General features: G+C 36.4%; 2 protein-coding genes across 2 annotated transcripts in view; one reads left to right on the forward strand and one right to left on the reverse strand.

The window, feature by feature from the left end:
• Positions 1-269: 269 nt before the first annotated feature.
• Positions 270-1,325, reverse strand: LOC148950915 (uncharacterized). The gene has a single exon (XM_089090950.1). It carries the CDS (start codon positions 1,323-1,325, stop codon positions 270-272), a length of 1,056 nt encoding a protein of 351 aa, XP_088947076.1.
• Positions 1,326-9,976: 8,651 nt separating this feature from the next.
• Myo31DF (Unconventional myosin ID) overlaps positions 9,977-26,578 on the forward strand; it is a 117,524-nt gene continuing 100,922 nt past the window's right edge. Inside the window, exons 1-3 of the mRNA XM_089090511.1 lie at positions 9,977-10,216; positions 16,790-16,896; positions 24,324-24,519. Coding sequence (XP_088946637.1) covers positions 10,125-10,216; positions 16,790-16,896; positions 24,324-24,519 — 395 coding nt within the window. The 5' untranslated portion in view covers positions 9,977-10,124. The remainder of the gene's footprint in view (positions 10,217-16,789; positions 16,897-24,323; positions 24,520-26,578) is intronic.

Genomic DNA, 26,578 nt, shown 5'->3' on the forward strand with positions numbered 1-26,578 from the left:
TTCCCAAACGGCTTTGGCACTTTTGTGGTAAAGGTCAAGGAGTGGTTTGCAGTTTACTTTCAGTAGTTCGGGCTGGATTCCATCGGGGCCGGCAGCTTTGTTTGTTCTCAAGTCTCTGATAGCTGCTTCTATTTTAGAGTGAAGAGGGGAGGACTTGGATCTGTAGAGTTTATAGGGAAAGTGTTGAGAATTGTTGGGTTGGGGTGGATGTCCAGATTCAGTTTATTTTTAAAATAATTTTTCCATCGAGAACGGATTCCGTTTGTGGATTATATTTGGTTTCCCTGTTTGTTGAGAAGGGAAAACACCTTGATGCACTTCTTTTTGGCCAAGTCCCGTACTCTTCTATACATGTAGTGGGGGACTTCTTTCTTGAAGGCCGATTCACATTGATCACACGTTTCTTTAATAAAAGCACGATGAGCACGTCTGATGGATTTCTCAACAGCTCGTTTGAGTTGCTTGTATCGGTCCCTACTTTCTTCATCCTGCTTGTTCGTGAGTTGGCGCTTTTCGTCCCAGAGTGAAATGATCTCGTCTGTTATCCAAGGTTTCTGAATGTTTCTTTGGGTACCCAGTGTGGAATGAGCGACATCACATAGGATATTTGTGCTGCTAGTCAACAGGTTGTCAATATCTTCCTTAGACAGGATAGGTGAAGATCTCGACGTGAACTCCGAAATTTTTTCGGATAGAATGGTGAAATAGGTCATACGAGTGTTTTCGTCTTTCAGTAGATCTACTCGAAACTTGGGGGTTTTCAGAGATAACTTTGATGCTGTTTTAAGTCTTGTTTTGAACCTAGACATGACAAGCGGCTGGTCGCTGTCAAAGTCACCACCAGCTAGCGTGACTGTGTTTAGGACAGACGTTTTCCAACGTCTAGACACGAGGATGTAGTCTTTTAAGTTTTTTGTTTTTCCATCTGGTGAGGTCCAGGATGTCTTACGGCCAGGTCTGCGCTTGAACAGCGTGTTCGTAATGACTAAATCGCTGTCTCTGCAGAATTCGATAAGGCGTTCTCCTCTTCTGTTCATTTTTCCATGTCCAAATTTGCCCATTATATCCTCGTGTCCTGTTTGGTTGTTTCCGACGATGGCGGTGAAGTCACCAATGACAATGATGATGTCCTTTTTAGGGACAGAATCAACTAGGCTTTGAAGATGGAGATAGGAACTTTCCGACTTTTTATCGTTACATCTGGAACTTATAGTGTATACTTGGATGAATGTGAGATTGGTGGTTGAGTCTTTTAGGCAGATGACGATGATCCAGCCCGCGAGTGAGGTTACGAATATCAAGGACTTTCTGGCTTTATTCGACATTAGGAAACCTAGACCTTGTCGATGTTTCTTATAATTACGTCCCGAAAGTAGAAGGGTAACATCTCCATGTTTCTCTTCACCAGTGACTGGAAGATGGGTTTCGGCGAGACCGATAACGTCCCAGCTGTACCGTGTTATCTCTCTTAGGAGTAGGTCTATTTTTCCTTATTTAGCGAGGATTCTAGTGTTGAGGGTACCTATTGACATAGTTATTTTTGGAGAAACAATAGCCTCCAGGGTTGGAGTTGTCAACGTAGATATATTCGCGCGATTCACGGTTGTCGAGTCGTCGGCTGCCCCGGACGCGGTATCTCTTAACGCACTATCGTCGGTTACCCCGGACGCGGTAGCACTGATTCTTATATTTGATCTCTTATTCGTATTCATATTCATCATTAAAATTAAAGAATGGGTTTCTTGGCTGGCTTCGGGACAGTGATAAGCGACTCCTCTCTGTCCCTAGCAGGGGCCGACTGTATTTATTAACGATAGTGCGTCCTTTTGGTGTCCTGTAACACCAGCAATTTAACCCATTACTGGGGGAAGATTTGTGACTGACGGGACGTATCCATACGCCGATGGGCCCTGCCCAGTGCACATTAGAGGGGTCGTCCTCCTCCTCCGTCTGAATTTAATGCCCCCAGACGAGGGTGCTCCAGCAATGTTTCAAGACCCCCAGAGACTGGGTCCTCCCTTGGTCCACGCCTCACTACCCATGAGGTACCCTACATATCTGCAGGGCGTTCCCCTATCCGCCACCTGGGGACGCGCTGAGTGGCCTGGGAAAAAATACCATGAAAGTCCTTGCGGCAAAATAATTACTTTTGTGTACTGAGGACGGTCGAGCAGATGTCTCGACCGAAATATTTTCATTTTTTCACTGGCTCGAATTATCCTCGTTTTTTCTTCTTCGTTTTTTTCTTTGTCATGAATACCCAGTGTAGTCTATTTTTTGGCGCATCCCCCCCTCCTCAATTTTTTGGCATTCGATGAAATTTTCGTCGAAGCGCGAAAACTTGGGCAGAAATTTAGCAAAATTCCTGATTTCTGCAGAAAATTCGACATAAATCAGGTAACGATTCGGTAAAATCTACGAAGATCCCCCCCCCCGCCATAAGCTGAGGCTCGGGACGCTCCTAGAAATAGGTAAAGGAAAAAAAATCGCTTTGTGGAATAAAATCATTGAGCTCTCTTTATTTGATTATTTGAAAAAAACTAGGTTTTCTAAAGAGTTAAAGAGGCTGAGTTACAAGGTCGAACCTTAAAACGTACAGGGATTAGGAGGCACAGTTGGGGGGCTGCCGCCCCCAAACCCCCGCTTTCGCAGCCTTTAAATAAAAAAAAGTTTTTTAAACTGAAAGTAAGGAGCGACATTAAATCTTAAAACGAACAGAAATTATTCCGTATATGAAAGGGGCTGTGCCCTCCTCAACGCCTCACTCTTTACGCTAAAGCTTTTATTGTTAAAAAAAAAGAGTTGTGAGAAAGTCAAACTTTAGCATAAAGAGCGAGGCGTTGAGGAGGGCACAGCCCCTTTCATATACGGAATAATTTCGGTTCGTTTTATGTTTTAATGTGGCTCCTTACTTTCAGTTTAAAAAACTTTTTATTTTATTTAAAGGCTGCGAAAGCGGGGGTTTGGGGGCGGCAGCCCCCAACTGTGCCTCCTAATCCCTGTACGTTTTAAGGTTCGACCTTGTAAGTCAGCCTCTTTAACTCTTTAGAAAACCTAGTTTTTTTCAAATAATTTCTGCACGTTTTTGTACAGTTTATTACTTATTATTGCTTGACTAACTGTCTTTAACAGCCCCCCAACTCTGCCTCCTAATCCCTGTACGTTTAAAGGGTCGACCTTGTAACTCAGCCTCTTTAACTCTTTAGAAAACGTAATTTTTTTCAAATAATTTAAAAAAGAAACTGAGTTTCTTTTTTAAAGTTTAAATTAAGTATATAAAAAGTTTGCTCTGACGGTGAATCGAACCCGAGTTTTCCGCCTGACAGTCTGAAGTATCAAGCGCTGGACTAACGAGACACAATTATAATTTTTTTTAGTTAATGGAATCTATTTTCGCAAAGCAAATTCCCACAAAACTTGATATTTGGTTTTTGGAAAACAGGGAAGAAGTGATCAGATTGAGCTGAAATTTCGAGGATAAGCTTCCAGGCCCCAGGAAAGCTTATCCTCTAAATTTCAGCCCGATCAAACAACGTTAAAGGGGGGTTGTGGTGGGAAAAATTAACATGGGCTCTTATAGGAAAACAAGGTTTTTCGTAAATGTAAACTCGGGGGATATTTTTTTCGGTCTGAAAATATCAAAAGGCCCTAACAGGTCAAATTCTGCTTCGAATGAGTCCTCATTCACCCGGATCAGTTGCCAACTGTGGCCTATAGGCGTGGTTAAGAAAAAAAAAGAAATGATGATGATGAATTTTAAGTTGCTATCTTTGGATTCTTGAAAACAGGCAAGGAGTTATCGGATTGAGCTGAAATTTCGAGAATAAGCTCCCGGGCCATGGGAAAACTGACCATCTAAATTTCACCCAAATTGAACAACGTTAAAGGGGGGCTATGGTGGGATAGTTGAAACTTCCGGCCCAGTTTACCCCATGAACATAAATTCGGAGGAGGATGAAATTTTGCAAGTTTCTTAGTTTGAGCTTGGGCTACAAAATGCAATTACCGCCGTCTCTCTGCGACCTCTAGGACCTGAAATCGCTTAACATTCTGGTGGGTCGCCTCTTTATAGAGGCACAAGTGTGCCTCCTTGATTTCCAAGAAGTTCCAACCCTGTGTGTTCATGGAGAGTGCTGGGCATCTAAAATGTTACTTGCGATGATTAGAATGAACTCAGATCCGTTCAAAAAGGGGAGGGGAGAGTTCAACCGGGTCAGCTACCCCGGGGCGTGACTGGGGGTTTAGCTATTCCCGAATTTTTGCAGACACACAATTTTGATAACCTAAAAAAACATAATATCTTGGTTTAGCTCGCACTTAACCGTGCCGAGATTACAAGTCCCATAGAAGCTTATAGTGCAAAACTGTTCTAGAATAATGCGAAAATGTTCTGGTAAAACAGACAGAAAAAGTGTTTGTTTAACCCCCTCCCCGCAAATTAACGTGAAAAAATGAAAAGTCTCCTTGTCCTACTTCTCCTTTTCCTAGCATTCCATATAATTTTAATTTCATACCCCAAGCCGTTCTTGAGATATTAAGGATACGCTATGTCAATTACCTGGATACTTACAGTGTTTTCTGATTTATCTCTCCCCCCCAAGTAAAAGCTTCAGGTCCACTTAACCCCTCATCTCAAGCCTCCATAATGTTTCCACTGTAATTCCTAAAGCCATTCCTGGGGTAAAACATGTGTTGAACAATGACCAGCTTAAATGACTTATGATCCTTGCCCTAGATGCCAATTTCAAGATCCAGTTGAGAAGGTCTAATATTCAGTAGCATAATTTATAAATTCTTCAAAGGAAGTCTTGTAGTGAATTGTGTAGTCATTAAATATAGTTAAAGCCGAATCAGAATAAAAAACCGTTCCGCCAATTTGAAAAAAGTTTAGGATTTGGTTGGTTTTCGAACAAGAGTATATTTTTATTCTTCTCTCCTTTTTGAAATCCAAGTCAATTTTCTGGAACGGATATTTTGAAATGCGAACTTAGTTAACTTTGTGCTTTTTTAGTTTTGCCAAATTGGGTCGATTCGAACTAAAAAAGTGAAATCTGCTTCTGGCCTAAAATAAGTTTTTCGCCTACTGAATTGACTGTTTTTGCGTTGGCTTGACCTGTTTTATTCTTCATCTTTTTTCACTAAAGTTGAACGGTGAGCAATAAACTAAGCAAAATTTGGCCATTATTACAAGAGTTTAATAATCTACTTTCAACTCACGGCTTCTTAGAAATACTTTTAACTAAGAATTGTTCATCTGAGCTAAAGTTTTCATCTAAGTTTTAAAACAAAAAAAACGATTGAAGATATTATCCCCCAGTTTTCAGTATGCAAAATTCGCAAAAGAGCAAAACTATTGTGGCTTTGTTGCTATTATTGGGGCTATTATTGAGCAAAACTATTAGATCCAATCAGTTCAAATCTTTTGTCAATGCATAACATTTTGAGGTTGTTTTATGAAAGAAGAATTTTGTTACAGAAAAGGACGCTTTGTGATCCCCTGAATTCAAAATATACCGCTTTGCGGCATACTGATTGACAAATTACGGTTAAGATGTATCTTATAAAATGAAATCGATCTTAAAAGTACAAAATATGATTTTTAAAAGGATTTTTTTATTGCTGTTAGCCACTTCAAATAATTATCAAACTACGAGCATTCTGCAAGAAATAAAGCTCTTTAAGAACGTCTTGTGAAATTTTTGATGGGCCTAGCCTATCCCCCCGTTAAATATGCCACTACCTACTCTATCTGTAAGCTCTTATTCAGATTTTCTGGTTAAAAATCAGTATTGATAGACGTTTACAAAGTTAGTACTTTGCTTAGCACACCGAAATCAAAAAATCATTGCAAAAGCATAAGGCTAAACATTGGCAGACTGGCGAAACACTGCCGCGCCGATGGTACCGATGGTACAAAACTCACATATTAAATAAACACTTCCATGCACTGAATGTCTATAATGATTCAACTCGCCTCCTCCCAGTGTATAAATGGAATTATATTAAATAAACACTTCCATGCATGGAAGTGTTGAATCATTATAGACATTCAGTGCATGGAATTGTTTATTTAATATGTGAGTTTTGTTTCTTATTTATTTATATTTTTTCTTTTGTTTTTTTTTGTTTTTTTTTTTCTTTCTCTTTATGTGTTTAGTATGTTTTATTGTGATGTAAGTTAAGTTTTTTTTTATTTATTTTATTTTATTTTTTTTCCGTTGAGAAAGGCTCCCGGATGTGGGGCCGAAATATTAGGAGCTTTTGTGCATAATTAATTGTTTTGTATTTCACTGCTTTATAGAAAATTAAAACCCGTTTTTCTTGTTTAAAAATTTTTTTGTTTTTAATGGAAAAGCAGTGTGGTCTAAGAAATTATGTTAAGTTCTTATAATGACAGCTGTACATTTGGAACACGTTAGCCACCTTGACATATTCACTCACCACTTAGCCAAAATACTACGTCGGTTTAGCCATTAATAGGCACGACAAAAAATTCAAAGCTGCTTTTGTGCATCAAGATAATATACGACTCTTCAGAAAGATTAAATAAAAAAAACAAGTTTTTTAAACTGAAAGTAAGGAGCGACATTAAAAATTAAAACGAACAGAAATTATTCTGTATATGAAAGGGGCTGTCCCCTCCTCAACGCCTTGCTCTTTACGCTAAAGTTTTTTTATTGTTTTAAAAAATAAAGTTGTGAGACATAGTCAAACTTTAGCATAAATAGCGAGGCGTTGAGGAGAGGACAGCCCCTTTCATATACGGAATAATTTCTGTTCGTTTTAAGTTTTAATGTCGCTCCTTACTTTCAGTTTAAAAACTTGTTTTTTTTTTATTTAATTTCTGATCGTTTTTTAGTAATGCCGCTTTGATTTTGGATCACCGTCATTGAATAAGTAAACAAAATTTGCATAAAAATTTTATTTTTCTTTTGCTAAATGGCTGTCTCTAAATTTGGTTCTGACGTAATTTACAAATTAACTTACGTAACGAATTTCTATATTCGTATATTTTCTTCTGGCAAAAAATACAAAATTGCAGATTTTTGCTGATAAGAACTTGAAACCTATTTTATAGGGTTTTTTGATACGCACAATCTGACGGTGTGATTTTCATTAAAATTCTTTCACTTGTAGGGGATGTTTCCCCCCTCTTTAAAAAACCAGGTAAATTTTCTCAGGCTCATAGCCTTTGATGAGTAATACTAAACTTAATAAAATTTATATATTTAGAATCAGCATTATAAGCCCATTCTTTTGATACATTTATTGACATCAAAATTCCGTTTTTAAAAGTTTTGATTACTATTGAGCCGTATCGCTTTTTTTTATTATTGTTTTTGTTTTATTACGTATATGTTATTACGTATATGATGGGGTTCTCCCCTTAGTAAATACCACGCTCTTTACGTTAAAAGTTAAAAAAAATTTAATTCACAAACACCTGAATCACAAAGGCCGCTTAAATAGAATAGATAGCTCTTTTGAAAGCACTAAAAAAAAAACTGTAGCATAAAGAGCGAGGTATTGACTTGGGGGAGAACCCCCTCATATACGTAATAATTTCTGGTTCGTTTTAAGTTCTAATGTTGCTTCTTACTATCAGCTGAAAAAACTTCTTTTTTTAAAATTTAATTTCTGATCGTTTTTTAAATAATGCTTGGAAATCCGGCGCCCCCTTCATAGAAATGTCCCTTACCCCAAAGAAACATCCTCCATGGAAAGATTCTCCCGAGTCACCCCCTCCTCCAGCCCCCAACCAGAAAAAAATTCTTCCTGTAAATGTCTGCAGACCTCCCAATAACCAATACAATATGTAAGCAATGGGCAAAGTTCATAACTTGCAGCCCTTCCCCTGGGAACTGTGGGAGATTAAGTCATCCTAAAAGACATATTTATTAGATTTTCAGCTATGCTGAACAAAATGGCTATCTCAAAATTTTAATTGGGTGACTTTGAGAAAAAAATGAGAGTGGGAGGCAGCCTAGTTGCCCTCCATTTTTTTGGTCACTTAAAAAGGACACTAGAACTTTTAATTTCCGTTCCAATGAGCCCTCCTACGATGTTCTAGGACTACTGGGTCAATACGATTACCCCTGGAAAAAGAAAAAAAACAACAAACATATTAGGTTTATTAAGGTTTTATAGCTTTTAGGGGGTCTTTCCCTCTTTTTTCGAAAATCAGCCTAATTTTCTCAGGCGCTTAACTTTTGATGAGTAAGATTAAACTTGATGAAACTTATATTTTTGAAATCAGAATTAAAATTTGATTCTTTTGATGTATCTATTGGTATCAACATTCCGTTTTTTAGAGTTTTGGTTACCATTGAGCCGGGTCTATCCTTACTTACAGTTTGTTACCACCAACTGTTTGAAAATAAGTTTATCCGGAATAGAAATTTAAGTGCTTCCGGAAAATGAAATCTTCAATGGAAAAGTCAAATTGAATTTCTTGCTGAAATGTGGAAGATTTTTGGAATTTGCTTTTTCAAATATTGTTTTATTAAGCGGCATTCACAAGCGTGTTTAGATAGAATCCCATGTCTAGACACGTGTTTTGCCAGAATTCAATGTCTAGGCATAAGTATAATTTATAATTATACTAAAATTCATAAGTAAAATTCGGTGCTTAGATAAAACTACAAATTTAGTTTCAAATTGTCATTTCTAGCCAATTGAGAGAGCTTATGCCGGCAAAACTTTCAAAATTGTAATCCATATTTTAACTGTCACAAGGTAACGGATGAGATAAGCCAGACAATTGCCTTAGACAATTGCTTCACTATTATGTCTGGTGTTGCATATTTGCCTGAAATGAAAAAACAATAAATGAGAAAACAAAAATTAAATTTCAGTTTTAAAATGTAAACAAAAATGATGAAAATAATGGAACTTGACACATTCTGATTGGCTGTAATCGAAAATCCTAGACATTGAGTTCTAGAGTCTAGAACTCAATGTCTAGCCAAGCGCCTTGTCTATCGTGTTTAGCCAAGCGCCGAATTTTACTTGTGAACGGTTGTTGCCTAGACATTGAAATCTGGCTAGACACGTGTCTATACATTAGATTCTAGCTAGACACGCTTGTGAACGCGGCTTTACACAAATTTTGCATTTCATGTAAAGTGTTGAAAACTTTTATCTAGACAGATAAGGGTCAATCTGTGAGAAATTACACATTTTTTTAGTACATATGCCCATTGGGGAGAAAAAGGCTTAAAAGTGCCGCACACACAAAGTTTTTTCAACACCCATTTACCAAATCGGTTTTGATTTGTAAAATAACAGTGCCGGTTTGAGCTTGAATATTTTTTAGTTTTTGGTGCCGAATTTCATTCTGATCATAAAAAAAGAACTCCTCAATCGTTTCCTTCTCTTGAGCATGAAAATCAAAAGAACTAAATAATAACAATTATATATTTTATAATAAAAGAGCTTCATAATTTAATAATGAAAGATTTTAAAATTTTACTAACTTTCTTTTAATGAAATAAGAGTTTAAAAATAATAACATTTTAGCAATAAAAAAAATTTAATGATAATAATAAGAGAACTAAGTAATAAGCTGAGATCAATCATGCAACTATTGATCACCTGCAGTTTACTATTGATGTCCATGATATATTATTTGAAAATCTCCTACAGAGGGCATTATTTTTGTACCGCTATCATTTGCCTTGTGAGCTGGTGAAATCGGTGCCCGAAAAAGCTACGTGTATCGGACCCTAAACTTATCTGGACGTCTAATATATATTCGACCAAACATCATTTAACATTTTAGATGTTTGAAAGCGTGAATGACAATATTCTGAAAAAAAATCTAGTCACTAAAAAAAATTAACACTTGTCCTCCCCCTGGAAAAATGTTTGTGGCTAGCCCTGGTTTCAGTTCTGTTTTCGCAACTTTTGCGTTATTAACTCTTAAATTTCAGTATCTAGATGGCATTATTTTCTTCGTAAATTCAAAAACTTGGCAGCATTCCTATCTTTTTTTTTATGCGAGTCAAATAGTAACTCCGTTGAATGCAGTAATGATGTGTCAATGTGCTAATCAACATAAGGATATGGTTATGGTAGAAATATCTTAAAAATAGTTCCTGGAGTGGGCATTGGAAATATCAGGCATGGCAAGCTATGTTGATGAAGTAGGAATTGGAGATTTTGTTTTGTTGGATGAAATTACCACAGAGAGTTTTTTGGTTAACCTCCAGAAAAGGTAAACTTGTTAGAGTATTTCTATTTTTTTTTAAATAGGGTAGCATAGTGTTGGTGAAGTTGTAGAATAGTTGTTCTCCAGAAGGAGACATGCTGAAACAAAAAGAGACACTTCACTTTTGATGGGATACCACCAGATGGCTAATTTGACAGTGTATAGGCCTATACATATACTTGGCATAAGGAAACATATTAAGAAAACAATTCTTACTCCATAATATGCAGAATGATCCTAGCCTAGTTAACACATTTTACAGGGGGAAAGCCTTTATCTTCACTTCTTTCCTTGTTTTTCCAGTTTTTTTTAAAGAAATTCATGAATTTTTTAGAACCTATATATTCACAGAATATATACCCCCACCCCCCTAATGTGCAAATAGGCTATATACCTAGAATTGCATCCTCAGTCTAAATATAACATCCATTTGCATCACAAATGAACTTTCCATGTGGTGGATGTCCACTTTTGACAATTCATTCCTAGCTGTCTCCCCTAATGGTGTCATGTAGCTTTTTCCCTACTGGTTTTGTTTGGCTATACAGGCCTAGGTTGGGATAAAACTTAAGGAGAGGATCCATGCTAAAACTCTAGATGACTGGGTTGTTACTATCTTGGAAAATAGTTGAGCAAGGTGAGTAGGCTCTAGGCTAACTCAATAACAAAAGAGTTTGGTAAATTTTTGGCAGTTCATATTATTGACTTACAAATAAAGTGAATATACTACTTGATGCCTTTTTTATGCTCTATATGAATATAATAATCATTTTTGTCAGAAATGGATTTTACTCCCATTCCTATATATACCAATTCAGGGTATCTTGCGCTTTGGGGGTTGTAAAGTTTTAAACCTACCTCTCATTTGCATCACAAATAAACTTTACCCCCACCCCCTAATGTGCAAATATATACCCTGAATTGGTATATATAGGGACGGGGTAAAATTCATTTCCAACAAAAATGATTGTTATATTTGGAAAGAGCATAAAAAAGGCATCAAGTAGTATGTATACTTTATTCATAAGTCAATAATATGAGCCACCCAAAATTTACCAAGAGTAGTACCATTTGACTCCCCATTCAACACTGCTTCTGAATTTTGTGTTTGCTGCCATGACAATTGCATCAAAGCCCCACATCCATCATTGACAACAAGTTGAAATTCCACAGCCACATTCAGCATGTTGTTTCCCAGGCAAACTCAAGTCTTGGTCTATTAAAACACAACTATTAGTAGCCAACAGGCAACAATATTCATGAAAGAGTTCAAATACCAAGGGTATCATCATTGATAGATGCTAAAGGTAGAACCACTAGTGAAATTCAAGGCATGATTAGCAAAGATTGGTCTGTTTTGGCCAGCTCTGCAAACCACTTTAGACTAGAAGGGAAATCAATCTTGTGACAAAGCTCAGGACCTACTCAGCATGTGTGTGTTCAATTTTTTTATATGGATGTGAGACCTGACCCCTCAAGGTGGAGGAAGAGTGTCATATTGCCCAAAATGTCTAAGCTATTAACAATAAATGACTGGCACAAAAAATCAGCAACCAAGAGCTGATGATAGCATGGAGACAAAAGCATGATGTTTCCACCAAGAAAAGATGTCTCAAGTGACTAGATCATGTAATGAGGTGTTTGGAAGATATCCTGACATGCTAGGTACTACTAGCAACCCCTGATTCCTCATGGAAGAAAAAATCAGGTGGCCAGATGAAATCTTGGTATAATGTCATCAGAAAGGATGTCAAACTGCTTGGGGGATTCCAAAACCATGGTCACAAGTGGGACAAGGCCTGGCTGGAGTTTCTTTAACCACTCACAGAAGACAGAATCCAATGGAAGCATTTGGTCCAACAGCTTCTTCATGCCGATTTGGGCTGAATAGCTTGTGTCTTGTCTTAAGTAAGTAAGTAATATTCATGAAATAAAAAAATCTTGTCAAACCTCTGTTCAATTTTGGCATGCATTGCTGGTTTTTGTTATTGGTAGAATGTTAGACTTTCTTGAAATGTTCAGGAGCAAGCAACAAAGTGTGTAAAGGGTCTAAAGTCAGATTCATATGAGTGCCTAACTTAACCACCTCAAGCAGCTTAAACTGCCTACCCTTGTCTACACATGCATGTGTAGTGATTTGATGCTGACTTACAAACTCCAAGAAGAAAACTACTATTTTCAGCAGCAGTACTAGCACCATCCATCATCACACAAGAGGACACCATAAAAAGCTTCCAAGTCAGAATGTGACAGATGCATTTTTAAGAAGATTACCTAACTACTGGAACCAATTGAAGAACTCAACAGTCAACACTCCCTCCACCCAGTCTATCAAATACCATCTTGATAAGGAGTGGGAAAAGAAGCAAAGGGGGTTTGACTAGGAGTCATCAACTCATGAACACTGGATGTCCAGGAGACCTTAAAGCTCTGAAATGGATTAAGGTGATGCTCAGAATATGATTTCCAAAGCATCACAGCTGATCAGACTAGGTTTCAAGCACTTAGACAACAAATTTTGTTTGTGAAATTCTAAAAGGGGATTGAAAGGCCTACAGTAGAGCCATGGGCACCCATAAGGGGGGGGGCGTCTGCTCCCCCCCCGCTTGGCTGAATGATGCTGCCTTATTTTTATGTTTTTGTTCTGAGATTTCTATAATATACCATTAAAAGTGCCAATTAGACAAGGTTTGCCCCCCCACCCGGAATTCAGCTTATGGGCACCCATGAGTAGAGCACTGGAATATGATCTGGGGACCCCACAACAAAAAATCCCCAATTGTCTTGGAAAGGGTCCAAAGATATGCCACCCAACTCATTTTTGGTCTTGAAGGCTTAATCTCTGAAGGGTGACTGATCTAAAAATACCAACCCTCAAATGTAGGTAAATGAAGAGAGATCAAATACAACTATGCAAAGCAAAGCACAACCTTGAACAACTGTCTTTCCAGAAATATTTTCACATACAAATGTAAATATCACAAGAGAGTACCATGAAAAACTATTCAAGACTGTTACTGTAAATAGATTGAGACCTTTTTTTGGAGTGTCTAAGATTCTGCATGGCTTGAACTCACTCCCAGAAACAGTCATGAAATCAGTCACTCTAAATAGTTTTAGAAATGGACTGGACTAATTTTGGAGAGAACATTTTTACACACACACCATAAAATTAACTTTATTAAAAATGATGCACAAATAAGAAGTGAAATGAAATAACTGACAGCTATCTGAAGACTGCTGAAACAGGGATATCTCTGTAAAAATTTGCCCAAGATCTTTGTCTTAATTTGCTCTTGTTACCAATGTGGATGAACATGGTGAATGCCACCTCATAATGATGGGGTCTAGTAGCATCTGCAGCATCTCATTGCATGAGCTGTGATTTGGCATACAAGGCCTTTGTTGAGATTCGTTTTGAAACTTTCAAGGCAGTGGTGTAAGTTTGTTAAAATCCGGGGGGGGGGCCAAAGTTGGAGCCAACTTTCCCTAATCAAGTAAAAATGACAGTGAAGAATGTAAAATGAGCCATATAGTACCACAAAGGCAAAGATATATTAAAGAAAACTGACCTGTATCTCTGGATGCTTGAATTGTGCAAGCTTGTATTGGTTTTGAGAGATTTTTTTGCAGAAACTAAATTTCAGCTGGGGGGGGGGTCAGCAAGCTGGGATCTGGGGGAAAATTGTCTCCCTGTCCCATAGCAAATCACACCTCTGTTTCAAGAATGGTTGCACTTACAATCTTCTTACTTTGACCATTCCACAATCCTTTAACATGGTTGGAGATAAAATTGGTCCAACTTCTGGCATTGGCCTAATTGCTGAGGAGCTTTGCTGAACAACTCCTGGTACAAGACATTTGGTAAGGCTGAAATGTGTCATTATCATCAGACTGAAATAAATTATGATCATTTCTCCTCTTTGAGGCTTGAGTTTGTAACTTGAGGTTCTGCAGTTTGTATGTATACTCTATGTCTTTGAGGCCCTTAATGGACTTTTTGTATGTCCCTGGAGAGGGTTGAGAGCTATCTTGTCTGTTTGATTGATTGGCAATGCACACAGAAAACTCTAACCTTGGTCTCACCAGACTATTGTAGAGCTTATTGACTATTGTTAGGGATCTGCTTGTAATTGTGTGTTTGCTGATTCCAAGAGTATGGTTGGCCTCTGCTGCTGCAGTTTGGGCATGGCAAAGTTCATAATCTACAGTAACCTGAAGATCTCTCTGAAGTGTTCACTAAAGTAGGTTATCTCACTCCAACATTTGTTGACATAGTGATTGCCATTGTCAACGATTTCTTAGAAAGTGGACAATTTTGCACTTCTAATGCTAAACTCTCATCTCTATATCTTAGCCCAGTCACCAAAGTTATCAAAGACTGGTTATTCTATGGATGTGACCTGCCTGGTATCTGCAAGGCTGATAGGTCTTGAGTTATCAGCATACAAACTGAGTTTATTTGCTATGGTTTTTGGTATACCATTAATATAGATAGTGAATAGTATGGATAAGTAAAACTATCCTAAGACAGTCTCCTGAGGTACCCCACTTTAGATTTCAGCTTCTCTGGAGTAGTAAGTTTCATAGTATGGTGGATCTGGAAAGGGTTTATGTAAATACTGAGGTAAACTTGTAGTTCATAGTGTCTGTGAGTTTTTTTTAGGGTAATTTAGTCCTACCCAAGCTTCAATAAAGACCAGCTTGTATTTCTTCCAGGTTTCAAAACTAAACATATTTCCGGAACCTTTTGGGGTTAGTTTTGAAGTTCAGTGAAATGGCTTCATTGATGCTAGGACTTATTTCTAACTACCTTGGACTTTGCCATTTAATCAGTTCTCTAAGGGGCTCTTGCTTATAAGCTTTGACAGTCTCTCCTTGCTTTTTCATTTCTTTTGTTACAAAGAGGAGGGTTTGTTTTGATTTGCACCTCCATGTGGTAGTTAAGTTTCTATTGACTGTGTCCAATATCATATTTTTCCTTTTCTCTAAACTATCTTTGACCTCTATTTTTCTACAAATATCCAGTAACATTGTTGTGTACAGTTACCTGATAAGATTTGCTGTTTATGGATAGAATATAAGTTGGCACGTCATTGCAATTTGGTCATGACTTCCATATGAGCATTGACTATCAAGATTAATGAGACATTTAGGCCATTCAATCAAGCAAGGTAAAGAAATGCAGGGCTCCACCTTTATCAATATCTTTTTGGGAATGTTACTGCTTGAAATAGTGGATGTGCATCTAGGCAATTAAGAAAAGTCTGCATAGCTGCACTACTTTTGCAAACAGCCTTCCACCCTCTCAATTGCAGGTAGTTAGAGTCATCATCCATAGGTAAGCGTTAAGCGTTTCTGGCAGCATCATCAACTAGCTGGCAAATGCCCAAGAGTGAATCATCTTAACTGCCTGAGGCTTAGCTCTTATGAAAACAGCCTAAAGCAAAGGGACCTGCTGGTAGGTTAACAAACACCCAAATTCGTTCTGCCCATGGCCCATATTTGACTAAATATTAATAATCCCTGCAGGATTGAGTCTTGTAAACATAGTCTTGTAAACATATATATATATATATATATATATATATATATATATATATATATATATATATATATATATATATATATATATATATATATATATATATATATATATATATATATATATATATATATATATATATATATATATATATATATATATATATATATATATATATATATATAAATATATATATATATATATATATATATATATATATATATATATATATATATATATATATATATATATATATAAATATATATATATATATATATATATATATATATATATATATATATATATATATATATATATATATATATATATATATATATATATATATATATATATATATATATATATATATATATATATATATATATATATATATATATATATATATATATATATATATGTAGATCTGTTCCTGAATTTTCTTTTTGTATAGAATAACATTTTTTTTTCATTCTTACCATGAAGATACAGTGAATCTGGTGGTGTGATTTTCATTAAGATTTATATGCTTTTAGGTTTTTTCCCCTTCTTCCAAAATCAGGCAAATTTCTTCAAGCCTGTAGCATTTGAGGGGTAACACTAAACTTGATGAAAATTATATATTTGGAATCTTTTAATGTGCTTATTGCTATCAAAATGCCGGTTTTTAGAGTTTCGGTTACTATTGAGCTGGGTTGCTCCTCACTTATAGTTTGTTACCACAAACTGTTTGATAAAAGAAACTCAAGAAGTTCCGTTATGAAGACATATTAAAAATAAGTGAACTTTTTAACAAAACAGTGGAAAAAACAAACTTTTAATGGAAAATAATAATCAAGTTCCAAATATTGCAGCTTTGTATCCAGAAGCCGAATGGACACAGTAAGTTTTCTTTGAAGTTTTTCCATGCAAAGACATTGGGGTCTAAGAAATTATCCAGAAGTTAGGAACCCCGGTGACAATCGAAAGTGTCTCGCTCTGTCCACCCTTTGACAAATAATTGAAAATAGCGTTTTGATAGCAGATTTATTTTTCAGGTTTAGTGGTGGTAAAATATACTCATACATTGGGGAAGTATGTATTTCAGTAAACCCTTACAGAACCGTAAATATATATGGCCAGGAATATGTGAACCAATATAAAGGTGAGCTCTCTGTTTCTTTATGGTGGTTGGGAGTTCTTCCTGTTTAGATCCCTTTTCAGGGATGTATTTGTATTTAAGCATAAATTAATTCGAAAAGCATAAATTTCCGTGTCTTCCGTTCAGTTCAGTTTTAGTTCAGCTCTGAAAATTTTAAGTAATGTCTTGTCATTCTTGATGTCATAGAAAATTAATGGCTTTGGTTGCATGCAACTTAAAACAAAGATTTTTCTTGAAGGCGTTCCAATCAAATGTGCACATGCAATTTTTTTTTGTAATTTTTTAGTAAAAATACAAAAGTGCAGTTTTCAATGAAGATACCATATAATAGGTATTTTACAAAATCTGGTGAGGGGGAATCTTGCGAAAAATTCCTGCAACACCCCCCCCCCCTTTCGCACTCCTGGTTAATGTAGGGTTTTTTTTTAAGGAGTGAGTTACACATATTTATAAGTAGTAGGTTAAATATGTCACTGAGTTATATATTTCTGTATATACTTATATGCCTAGTCATTGAGTTACACATATTTATAAGCAGTAGGCTAAATATGTCACTCAGTTATATATTTCTGTATATAACTTATATAGGCCTAGTCAGTGAGTTACACATATTTATAAGTAGTAGGCTAAATATGTCACTCAGTTATATATTTCTCTATATAACTTAGATAGGCCTAGTCAGTGAGTTACACATATTTATAAGTAGTAGGCTAAATATGTCACTGAGTTATATATTTCTGTATATAAATTATATAGGCCTAGTCAGTGAGTTACACATATTTTAAGTATTAGGCTAAATATGTCACTAAGTTATATATTTCTGTATATAACTTATATGCCTAGTCAGTCAGTTACACATATTTATAAGTAGTAGGCTAAATATATCACTCAGTTATATATTTCTGTATATAACATATATAGGCCTAGTCTGTGAGTTACACATATTTATAAATAGTAGGTTAAATGTGTCACTGAGTTATATATTTCTGTATATAACATATATAGGCCTAGTCAGTGAGTTATGTATATTTATAAGTAGTAGGCTAAATATGTCACTGAGTTATTGCCTTTGCAAAACAAGTGAACCGTTTATCTGGCCTCCCCCAGGCCATTCAGCATGTCCCCAGGTGGCGATAGGGGACCGCTCTACATATATGTAGGGTACCTCCATATGAGGCACGGACCAAGGGGGGACCTTTTCCCTGGGGGTCCATAATAGAATCTGGGGCACCCTCGCCCGGGGTTATAAATGCAGGCGGAGGAGGAAGAAGGACCCTCAAATGTACACTCAAAAGGGCCCACTGGTTTGTCCACAAGTTCCATGAGTTGCAAACCTTCTCCCAGCAATGGGTTAAATTACATGGTGATGCAGAATACCATCGCGGGAGGATCCTCTATAGGAGGACAACTGCAGCAGAGCGTAACATCTAGATTTATGGACAAAGGCTTCTGCAGTGGGCTGCCTCAACCTTTTCGGGGTACCTGCAAGACTGGGGACCTTACGGTCAACTCTATTCCCACTTGAGGAGTGGCACCTCTCGAGGTAATTATAGCCTAGTAAACGACACAGCATTCGCACGGGATTCTGACTAATGGGCAATTCTTCTGGGCTTGGTATGTTTTGATGGGCGTCTTTGGCCTGAAAAACCTCTTCCTAGCTAGTTTATCTATTACAGGTTGCCTCCCCGTAGTAGCATAATATTTGTAGGCATGAAAATATAATGAGTCGGAGGTAATAGGCTTGAGATTGTCTGTGCAGGATTTTGACTCTTGTTGATAGAAGAGCATCGCCAAGCGCTAAAACCATGTTGTGACCAAGATGGGTCCAGAAATGCACAAAGCCTCCATTCATGGAGGTCCCAAGGACTTCTTGCTGTTCGGTTCTAAGCCGGCTTAAGCATTTCGGTGTAGACTTGAGAAGATATGTGATCACCGTCCAGCACTTGTATCCGGGATCCTTGCTTTTCCTGAGGCGAAAAAAAATTTCAATGATTTAAATAACATGAAAATTGCAAATTTGAATGTTATGACATTAAAAAATAACTATCGTATTGAAATTTTGACTGATGAATTCAGGCGATTTGAACTGGACTTATCAGGAGTTTCAGAAACTCATCCCAAGGGTAGAAAGCATGAAATTAGGTGATATAGAATTTGTTTACTCAGGCAGGAAGGATGGGTTACATAGACAGGGAGTAGGGCTCATGATGAATAAGGAAGCTGCTAAGTCTTGTTTAGGCTGGGAAGGTATTAATAATAGAACACTAATTGCTCATTTTATGACTAGAAAGTTCAAGGTATCAGTTATAGTAGTATACGCCCCTGTAGAACCGACTGATGGAGATACTAGTGACTCAGATGAATTTTACTTACAGTTACAGGAGCAAATAGACAAGGTCCCAGGTAGAAATATGATGTTATTGATGGGAGATTTTAACGCCCAGGTTGGTAGAAATAAGGATAGATGGTATCCCAGCTTAGGTAAATTTGGTGTAGGAAAAGAAAACAGTAATGGATACAGACTTTTTCAATTTTGTAGGTATAACAATCTAGTTATAACCAATACGGTGTTTGGTCATAAAATGGCTCATAAGTTAACATGGTCTTCACGTGATGATAAGACAGCTAACCTTATTGATTATGTTATGGTAAACCAAAGACTAGACGGGTCAATACAAGATACTAGAGCATACAGTTATTGATGCTAGAAGTAAAGAACACCATCTAGTAGTGTCTAGGCTTAATTTAAAGCTGCAATATCGGAAGGGTAATTACCTCCCGGGAAGTTATGATGTTAGTAGAGTCCAGGATGAGAATTTGAGAGAAACTTTCCAGGAACAGTTGTATACTAAACTTGAGAGATTGAAATTTGATAATGTGGATGATGGTTGGAATAATTTTAGAAAAATAATTTGTGAAGTTGCTGAAGGTGTATTAGGGAAGAAAGCTAGAACTGCAGCTAAGAATATTAGTGAAAAAGCTTTATGTTTAATAGAAAGGAGAAAGGACTTGTACAAGAATTATCTGAGTGATAGATCACATGAAAACAAAAGAAATGTAAAGAAAGTGGAGAAAGCATTGAAATATGAACTAAGGAGGTGTGAAGTGGAGGCCATGGATAAACTTGCCGAGGATTTAGAAGATGCAGCTAGACGGCATAATAGTAAAATATTGTACTGGCACGTTAACAAATTGAGAGGTAGTAGTCAATCCGGACTTGTCCCAGTTAGAGATAGGAATGGGGTGGCAATTAGCGATAAGGCAAAAGCTAAAGCGAGATGGGCCGAACATTTTGAGAATTTGCTTAACCGAGATAGAGTTGCAGGAAAAAATATAGAGGAAAATGAAAAAGTTTGTGATACCTTGGATGTGAAGAAAGATTTGTTTTGTGAGGAGGAATTAGAAACAGTACTAAAAGGATTAGAGAATAATAAGGCTCCAGGTGCTGATAGGGTAGTAAATGAGTTTCTTAAATATGGTGGCTCTGAGGTTAGAAATAAGTTATTGAAGATTCTGAATATGATTTTTGAAAAAGGGGAAGTACCTAACGATTTTAGGAAAACCTTAATTAAGCCACTTTATAAGAAAGGTGATAAAAGTGAGTGTGGTAATTATCGGGGCATTAGTCTGGTCTCTGTAGGTAGCAAATTGCTTAGTAATATGATACTTTTTAGACTGAGAGATGCCGTAGACAAAGTTTTAAGAGAAGAGCAGTGCGGTTTTAAAAGAGGTAGAGGATGTGTTGACCAAATTTTCACTCCTAGGTTAATAATTGAGAAGTTCCTAAGTTTTCAAAAACCTTTGGTCCTGAGATTTATAGATTGTGACCAAGCATTTGATTCTGTAGATAGAAGAGCTTTAGTGAACGTCTTTTCCTTTTATTGAATACCAGACTAATACGTTAAAGAAATTAGTGCTATGTACGAGAATACAACTGATGCGATTAAGGTCGGAAATGAAGTTAGCAGTTGGTTTTGTATTAAATCATGAGTTTAGCAGGGTTTTGTTCTATCCCCCTTTCTAGGGATTATTTTGATGGACATTGTTTTAAGGAGCACAAGAAAGGCAATGGAAGACCACGGAATCAAATGGAGAGGAAAAAGTCTCCTGGACTTGGATTATGCTGATGATTTAGGCATCCTAGATGATAGTGTGAGCAAAATGAATGAAGTTTTAGAGGTTTTGCGAGTTCAGGGTGCTAGTATTGGTTTGAAAATTAATATTACGAAGACTAAGTCACTAAGGCTAGGAATAAGTGACGATGAAAAGGTGATGTTGGGTAATGAAAAGATTGATCAGATGTGCAGTTTCACTTATCTTGGTAGTATTATTAGTAAAGACGGTGGGAGCAGTGAAGATGTTAAAAATAGCATAGCCAAGGCTCAGGGTGTTTTTTCACAGTTAAAAAAAGTCTGGAAGAATAGGAAGATAAGTCTGCAAACCAAGATTAGAATCTTAGAAGCTACAGTGATGACAGTGGTCAAATATGGCTCTGAAGCAAGGACGCTCCGAAAAGTGGATGAAGATTTACTAGATGTTTTCCAGAGAAATTTCTTAAGGGTTGTTCTGGGTACCCGCCTGACTGACCGTATTTCAAACAATTGGCTATATGAAAAATGTGGTTCAATACCGCTTTCTAGGTCTATAATGAAAGAAAAGTTGAGGTGGTTGGGGCATGTTGTGCGGATGAAGGGTGACAGATTGCCGAAGATTGTTCTTTTCGACCAACCATCTAGGGCTAAACGGAAAGCAGGTCGTCCCCGTCTGGGTTGGGAGGACGTCATAAAGAAAGATTTAAAGGAAATGGAAATTTCGTTGGCGGGTGTAAAAAGGGATGCTTTGAATAGATTGGGGTGGATGAGGAGCGTGCGTAGCTGTGTTGGCCACAGGTGGCTTGGTGATGCGGTGAGTTATTAGTAGTAGTAGTAGTTTTTATAACGTGATATTTTTTTCAATACCACATTATCCTCTTCTAATCCCATATTTTTATATAACCTGAATTTTTTTGTATAACATGTTTTTTGCAATACAACATCCTTCAAGTCCTATATTCTTTAATTGCTTAATTTGCAAGCTTGTTTTTTATCAACCACTTATCAAATTTATCTCTTAACTTATTAAAGTATCTTTATCGTGTTTATTTATTAATGTTTTTCCAGTTTCTCTGTTTTTGTTTTTTTTTCTCGCAGAAGATGACGGTAGTTAAACTTTTTTACGCCACAATTTTGTGGTGCCACAAATTTGCGCCACAAATTTTTTACGTCACAAATTTGTACATGGTCTTCCAACCTAAAAAGATTAATTCAATTTTCTGTCCTAATAAATTTTTACATATGAGGATGCTGTTCTTTCACTAGAGATTAGCGCACTGTCTAATGCAGGAGACAAATTAAAGGATTTTGCTGGATTGCTTTGATGTGATGAGATCCAGGAAAATAATTCAAGTTTGCTAAGATAACAGTCATGTTGTACGATTTTTTGCGATTATTTTTTTTTCTGAACCCCAGTGGTGGTTCTGGCATCTCTTGCGTCCCGCGCAACATCTTGATTAGCGCCCCTCCTGTCTCCCACAAAATTTTCTGGCCAAATTTCAATAAAATTTTCATTTATTAACAAAATTATTTTCGATTTATTTTAATTAATATTTTTTTGAATTTATTATCTTAATTATTCAATTATCATTAACTGTTCAATTATTTGTTATTTTTTACTTTATTTTTATTTAATTAATTGATTAATTGTTTATTATTTATTTTCATTTATTAAGTAGGCCCTCTACTTTATTTTGATAAAAATAAAATTTCAAAAATAGCCATTAGAAAACAACCGTTAGAAACTTGGAGTAACACACAGCAAAAAAAAAAAAAAAAAGAGCAAAAAGACTTTAGTGTATCGACTCTTAGACTGATAAGGAAGAGAGAGAAAAAAAATAACTCACACATAAAAATAAAAACTGGTAAGGCGGGGATGTGGAGAAATAAAGATGCAAGCTGTGTTTGAAACTTTCTGTAAATTTTCTCAGTTCTACTGCGGCACTTTACCTTTTTACGGTAAACTTTTTAGTATTTGAACTAATATTGTCTAAACGAATGTGGAATATATACTTTTGTAGCAACTTAATATTCCCTAAGTAACGTCTTCATTAAGCTTCTTTCTTGAAAAATCTAAACTAAAAGTTCGATAAGATAGTGAACTTATGTGTGAGTAAATATAACTAGAAATCACTATAGGAAGCTCGTGTTTGATCACTAATCAAACAAGTTTGTGGTAAGGAGCGATTCGGCTCAATAGTAACCGAAACTCAAAAAACTGAATTTTGATAAAAATAGATACATCAAAAGAATCGGCTTTTTATGCTGAATCTAAATTTATGAAATTCATTAAGTTTCATGTTACCCAATTAGTCCTCCTCCCCGCTCCTTTTCCCCAAAAAAACATCTGATAAAACTTTTGAGATAACCATTAGATTCTGCATAGTTGAAAAGTCCAATAAATGTGCTTTTGAGGACAACCAGACCCCCATAGTCCCTGAGGAACGGGCTGTAGCCTATGTTGCGTAATTTGCACAGTAACTGCTATTGGGAAATTATAGAGCAATTTTTCTGGGCAAAATTTCCTCTGTGTGCGTATGTGGGGGGGTTCAAGGGGAGAATTTAATTTTAGAGGGAAAGTTTTCGGGGGAAATTTATGCACAGGTGATTTTCTGGCATGATATGAATAAAAGCGGTCAGAAATTAAATAAATAAAAACAAGTTTTTCAGCTGAAATTAAGCAGCAACATTAAAGCATAAAACGATCAGAAATTATTCCGTGTATGCCCCTTCCTTAATCCTCGCTCTCCGAGCTAAAGTTAGACTTTTTGTCACAATTCTTTAAGCAAGACTGCTCAAACACAAGAGCGGATGAATTGGAATGAAAAGTATTTTTAAAGAACTTTAAGACTTTAGCGTAAAGAGCGAGGCTTGAGGAAGATACAATCCCGCTTGTATATGGAGTAATTTCTGTTAGTTTTAAGCTTTAATGTTTCTTTTCACTTTCGGTAGAAAAAAACTTCTTTTTTTTTATAATGTTGAGGAACCATACCACCTAATCTAATGATAAATCACTGTGGTGGCAACCTTAATAGGATTTTGCTATAAGTTTTACCAACAAGATAAGCCGAAATAACTGTTGCCATCCCTAATTCGGCTACAAATGGCGATTTTTCGATATTTTGTTATTTGACCATTTTTGTTTATCAAAACACGCTTTTAAATTTTCGGTTACTATGGGCTAAATTTCTTTCTTTACTAGGTTGCATCTGACGGTTATCCTACCATTGGACTAGACAGGGCACCTTGCTATTTAGACAAGATTTACCTTTGAAAATAATTACATTGATGACAGATTCTAGCGTATTTTCTTGTTTTTAAGTTAAGGTTTATTTATAGGCCGAGAAATTTTTGAGCGTCCACCGCATCTATTTGCGATTGGCGATGCGGCCTACAAAACAATGAAAAGACGGGGCAAAGACACATGCATCGTTATTAGCGGAGAGTCCGGATCAGGGAAAACAGAAGCCTCTAAGATTCTTATGAGATACCTTGCTGCAGTGACAAACATTTCAGGACAGCAGGAAATAGAGAGGTAAGGCTCACCTAAATACAAATCCTCTCCTATATAAATATACTATTTGATGAAATGTTATTGGGATAACGCTCGGTCCCTTAAGTGTTAAGAACATACATGTAAAAAAAAGGGAAAAGTTCTTGAAAATAAGGTTTCCACAGTCTTCCTTCCAATGAAAATATGAGACTCCCCAGCCCATCGAAGCAAAAAATTGAATTAGTGTCTCAGTTCTTAAGTCTAGAGACTTATCTTGTTAAAAGCAATAGCGCTGACTCAGTAAAGAGCAGTGGGTCATCTTTTTATATTTTTTTTTCTATTCTCATTGTATAGAATATTTTTCTATTCTTATTGTATAAAATGTTGGTTCATTGAATTGTAAATTTGAGATCTAGTGTCCTTTTTGAGCCGTGCTAGCCGAGTGGTTAGCGCTCTGGACTTGATATCCTGAGGTCAGGGGTTCGAGTTCTGGTGTCACTGGTTATTTGGTTTGGAACGGGGTCAATGATGTGACCCTTTAAGCTCAGCCAAATTCGATCAAGCTCTGAATGGGTGCTTGGAGAAACCTGGGGAAAAAACACTGGAAGCGTCGGATGATTTTCCCCCAACCACGCATTGCACTCCTGGGAGAAGACATCGAATCAGGAGATTGGTACCCGCGTAACGCAGACCATTGGTCAGACCTAACGCAGACCTTGTAGTGAGACTTGGAAATTCAAGCAGAAAGAGCGCCAAGTCTCACAGTATAGAAAGGTTAATATTTGGTCAGTGTGCGAAAAATTTTTTTTTTTTTAAGTCCTTTTTGAGTGACAAACCTGGACGTAGTGCAATCAGTCCCCCTTTTTGCCCCAGGTCGTCCCTACAGCCCCGACATCAGGGAAAAATTTCTTTGTAGAAATCATGAATACTGAATGTTAAAAAAATGTCTCCTCAGGGGCAAAGTGAGACTTGGAAATTCAAGCAGAAAGAGCACCCAGTCTCACAGGTAACTTCTTTCACAAGTAGAACTTTGTCCATAATAAAAGGTTAATATGTTACACCTTATTAAAATTAAGGTTATTTAATAATGTCGATCTATACAATCCATCAATGCTCATACTCTGTTTTGGAAAATGTTGGCCTTGTTTTTGGTTTCTCTATATATTTTGTTATTCTGGTCCACACTATTGTGTCATCTAACTTTAGATTTTTATATTTTTTCAGATGTATCAGATTAATGAATATCGTACGTGAAATCCCACCTAAAATCAACAGTTTTCTTTCTTTTTCGTTTTTATTCTATTTTTTTTTCAGATGTGACTAATGAATACCGTAGTAGCTTTCTTTTTTTCTTTCTTTTATTTTTCTCTTTCTACTAGGCTACTTTTTTCCAAGGTTTCCAAGGCAAGCAGACAAGTAAACGTCTTTAGCGACATATTATTTTCTAATATTTTGACTTTCAATTTACATTCATTGGCAATAAAAAGTATGTGCATAAAACTTATCATTATCAGTAAATACTACTACTACTAACAACTCACTGCAACACCAAGCCACCTGAGGCCAACATAGCTAAGCACGCTCCTTCTCCATCCCAGTCTATTCAAAGCCTCCCTCTTTACACCCTCTCAGGAAGTTGCCTTTTCCCTTAAATCTTCTTTTTACGACATCAGGGTTGCCAAATGGACACATTATATGTCAAAAGGACACATTCCCATGTCCCGGGACACAATGACATAAAAGGGCAAAAAAGTGACATATTTTAGAAAAGTGGGACACAAAAGGGCAAATAAGGCAAGTAAAATTGGGATATAAAATGACAAATAAGGCAAATGAATTATGAAATGAAACGAAACATTTCCCAACTGGAAATATATTAAACAAAAAAAGGTGACTTTTTACCAAAGTAGTGCCTTTTCTCAGTTGTTTTTTAGCTTCTGGGTTTCGCTGGAAATATCGTAAGTAAAGGATTTTCTCCAAAATAAGGGATTTTTACATGTTTATATGACTTTCGTGCTTTCACATTAAGTCATTTAGTATGAATTTTTTATATAATTTTTTTCGTTTTCGTTAGATTTGATGTTAACTGACCACTTTGAAG

Source organism: Artemia sp. Qi Xiang Cuo, chromosome 6, assembly GCF_049724085.1.
Source record: "Artemia sp. Qi Xiang Cuo chromosome 6, ASM4972408v1, whole genome shotgun sequence".
NCBI classification, from domain to species: domain Eukaryota; kingdom Metazoa; phylum Arthropoda; class Branchiopoda; order Anostraca; family Artemiidae; genus Artemia; species Artemia sp. Qi Xiang Cuo.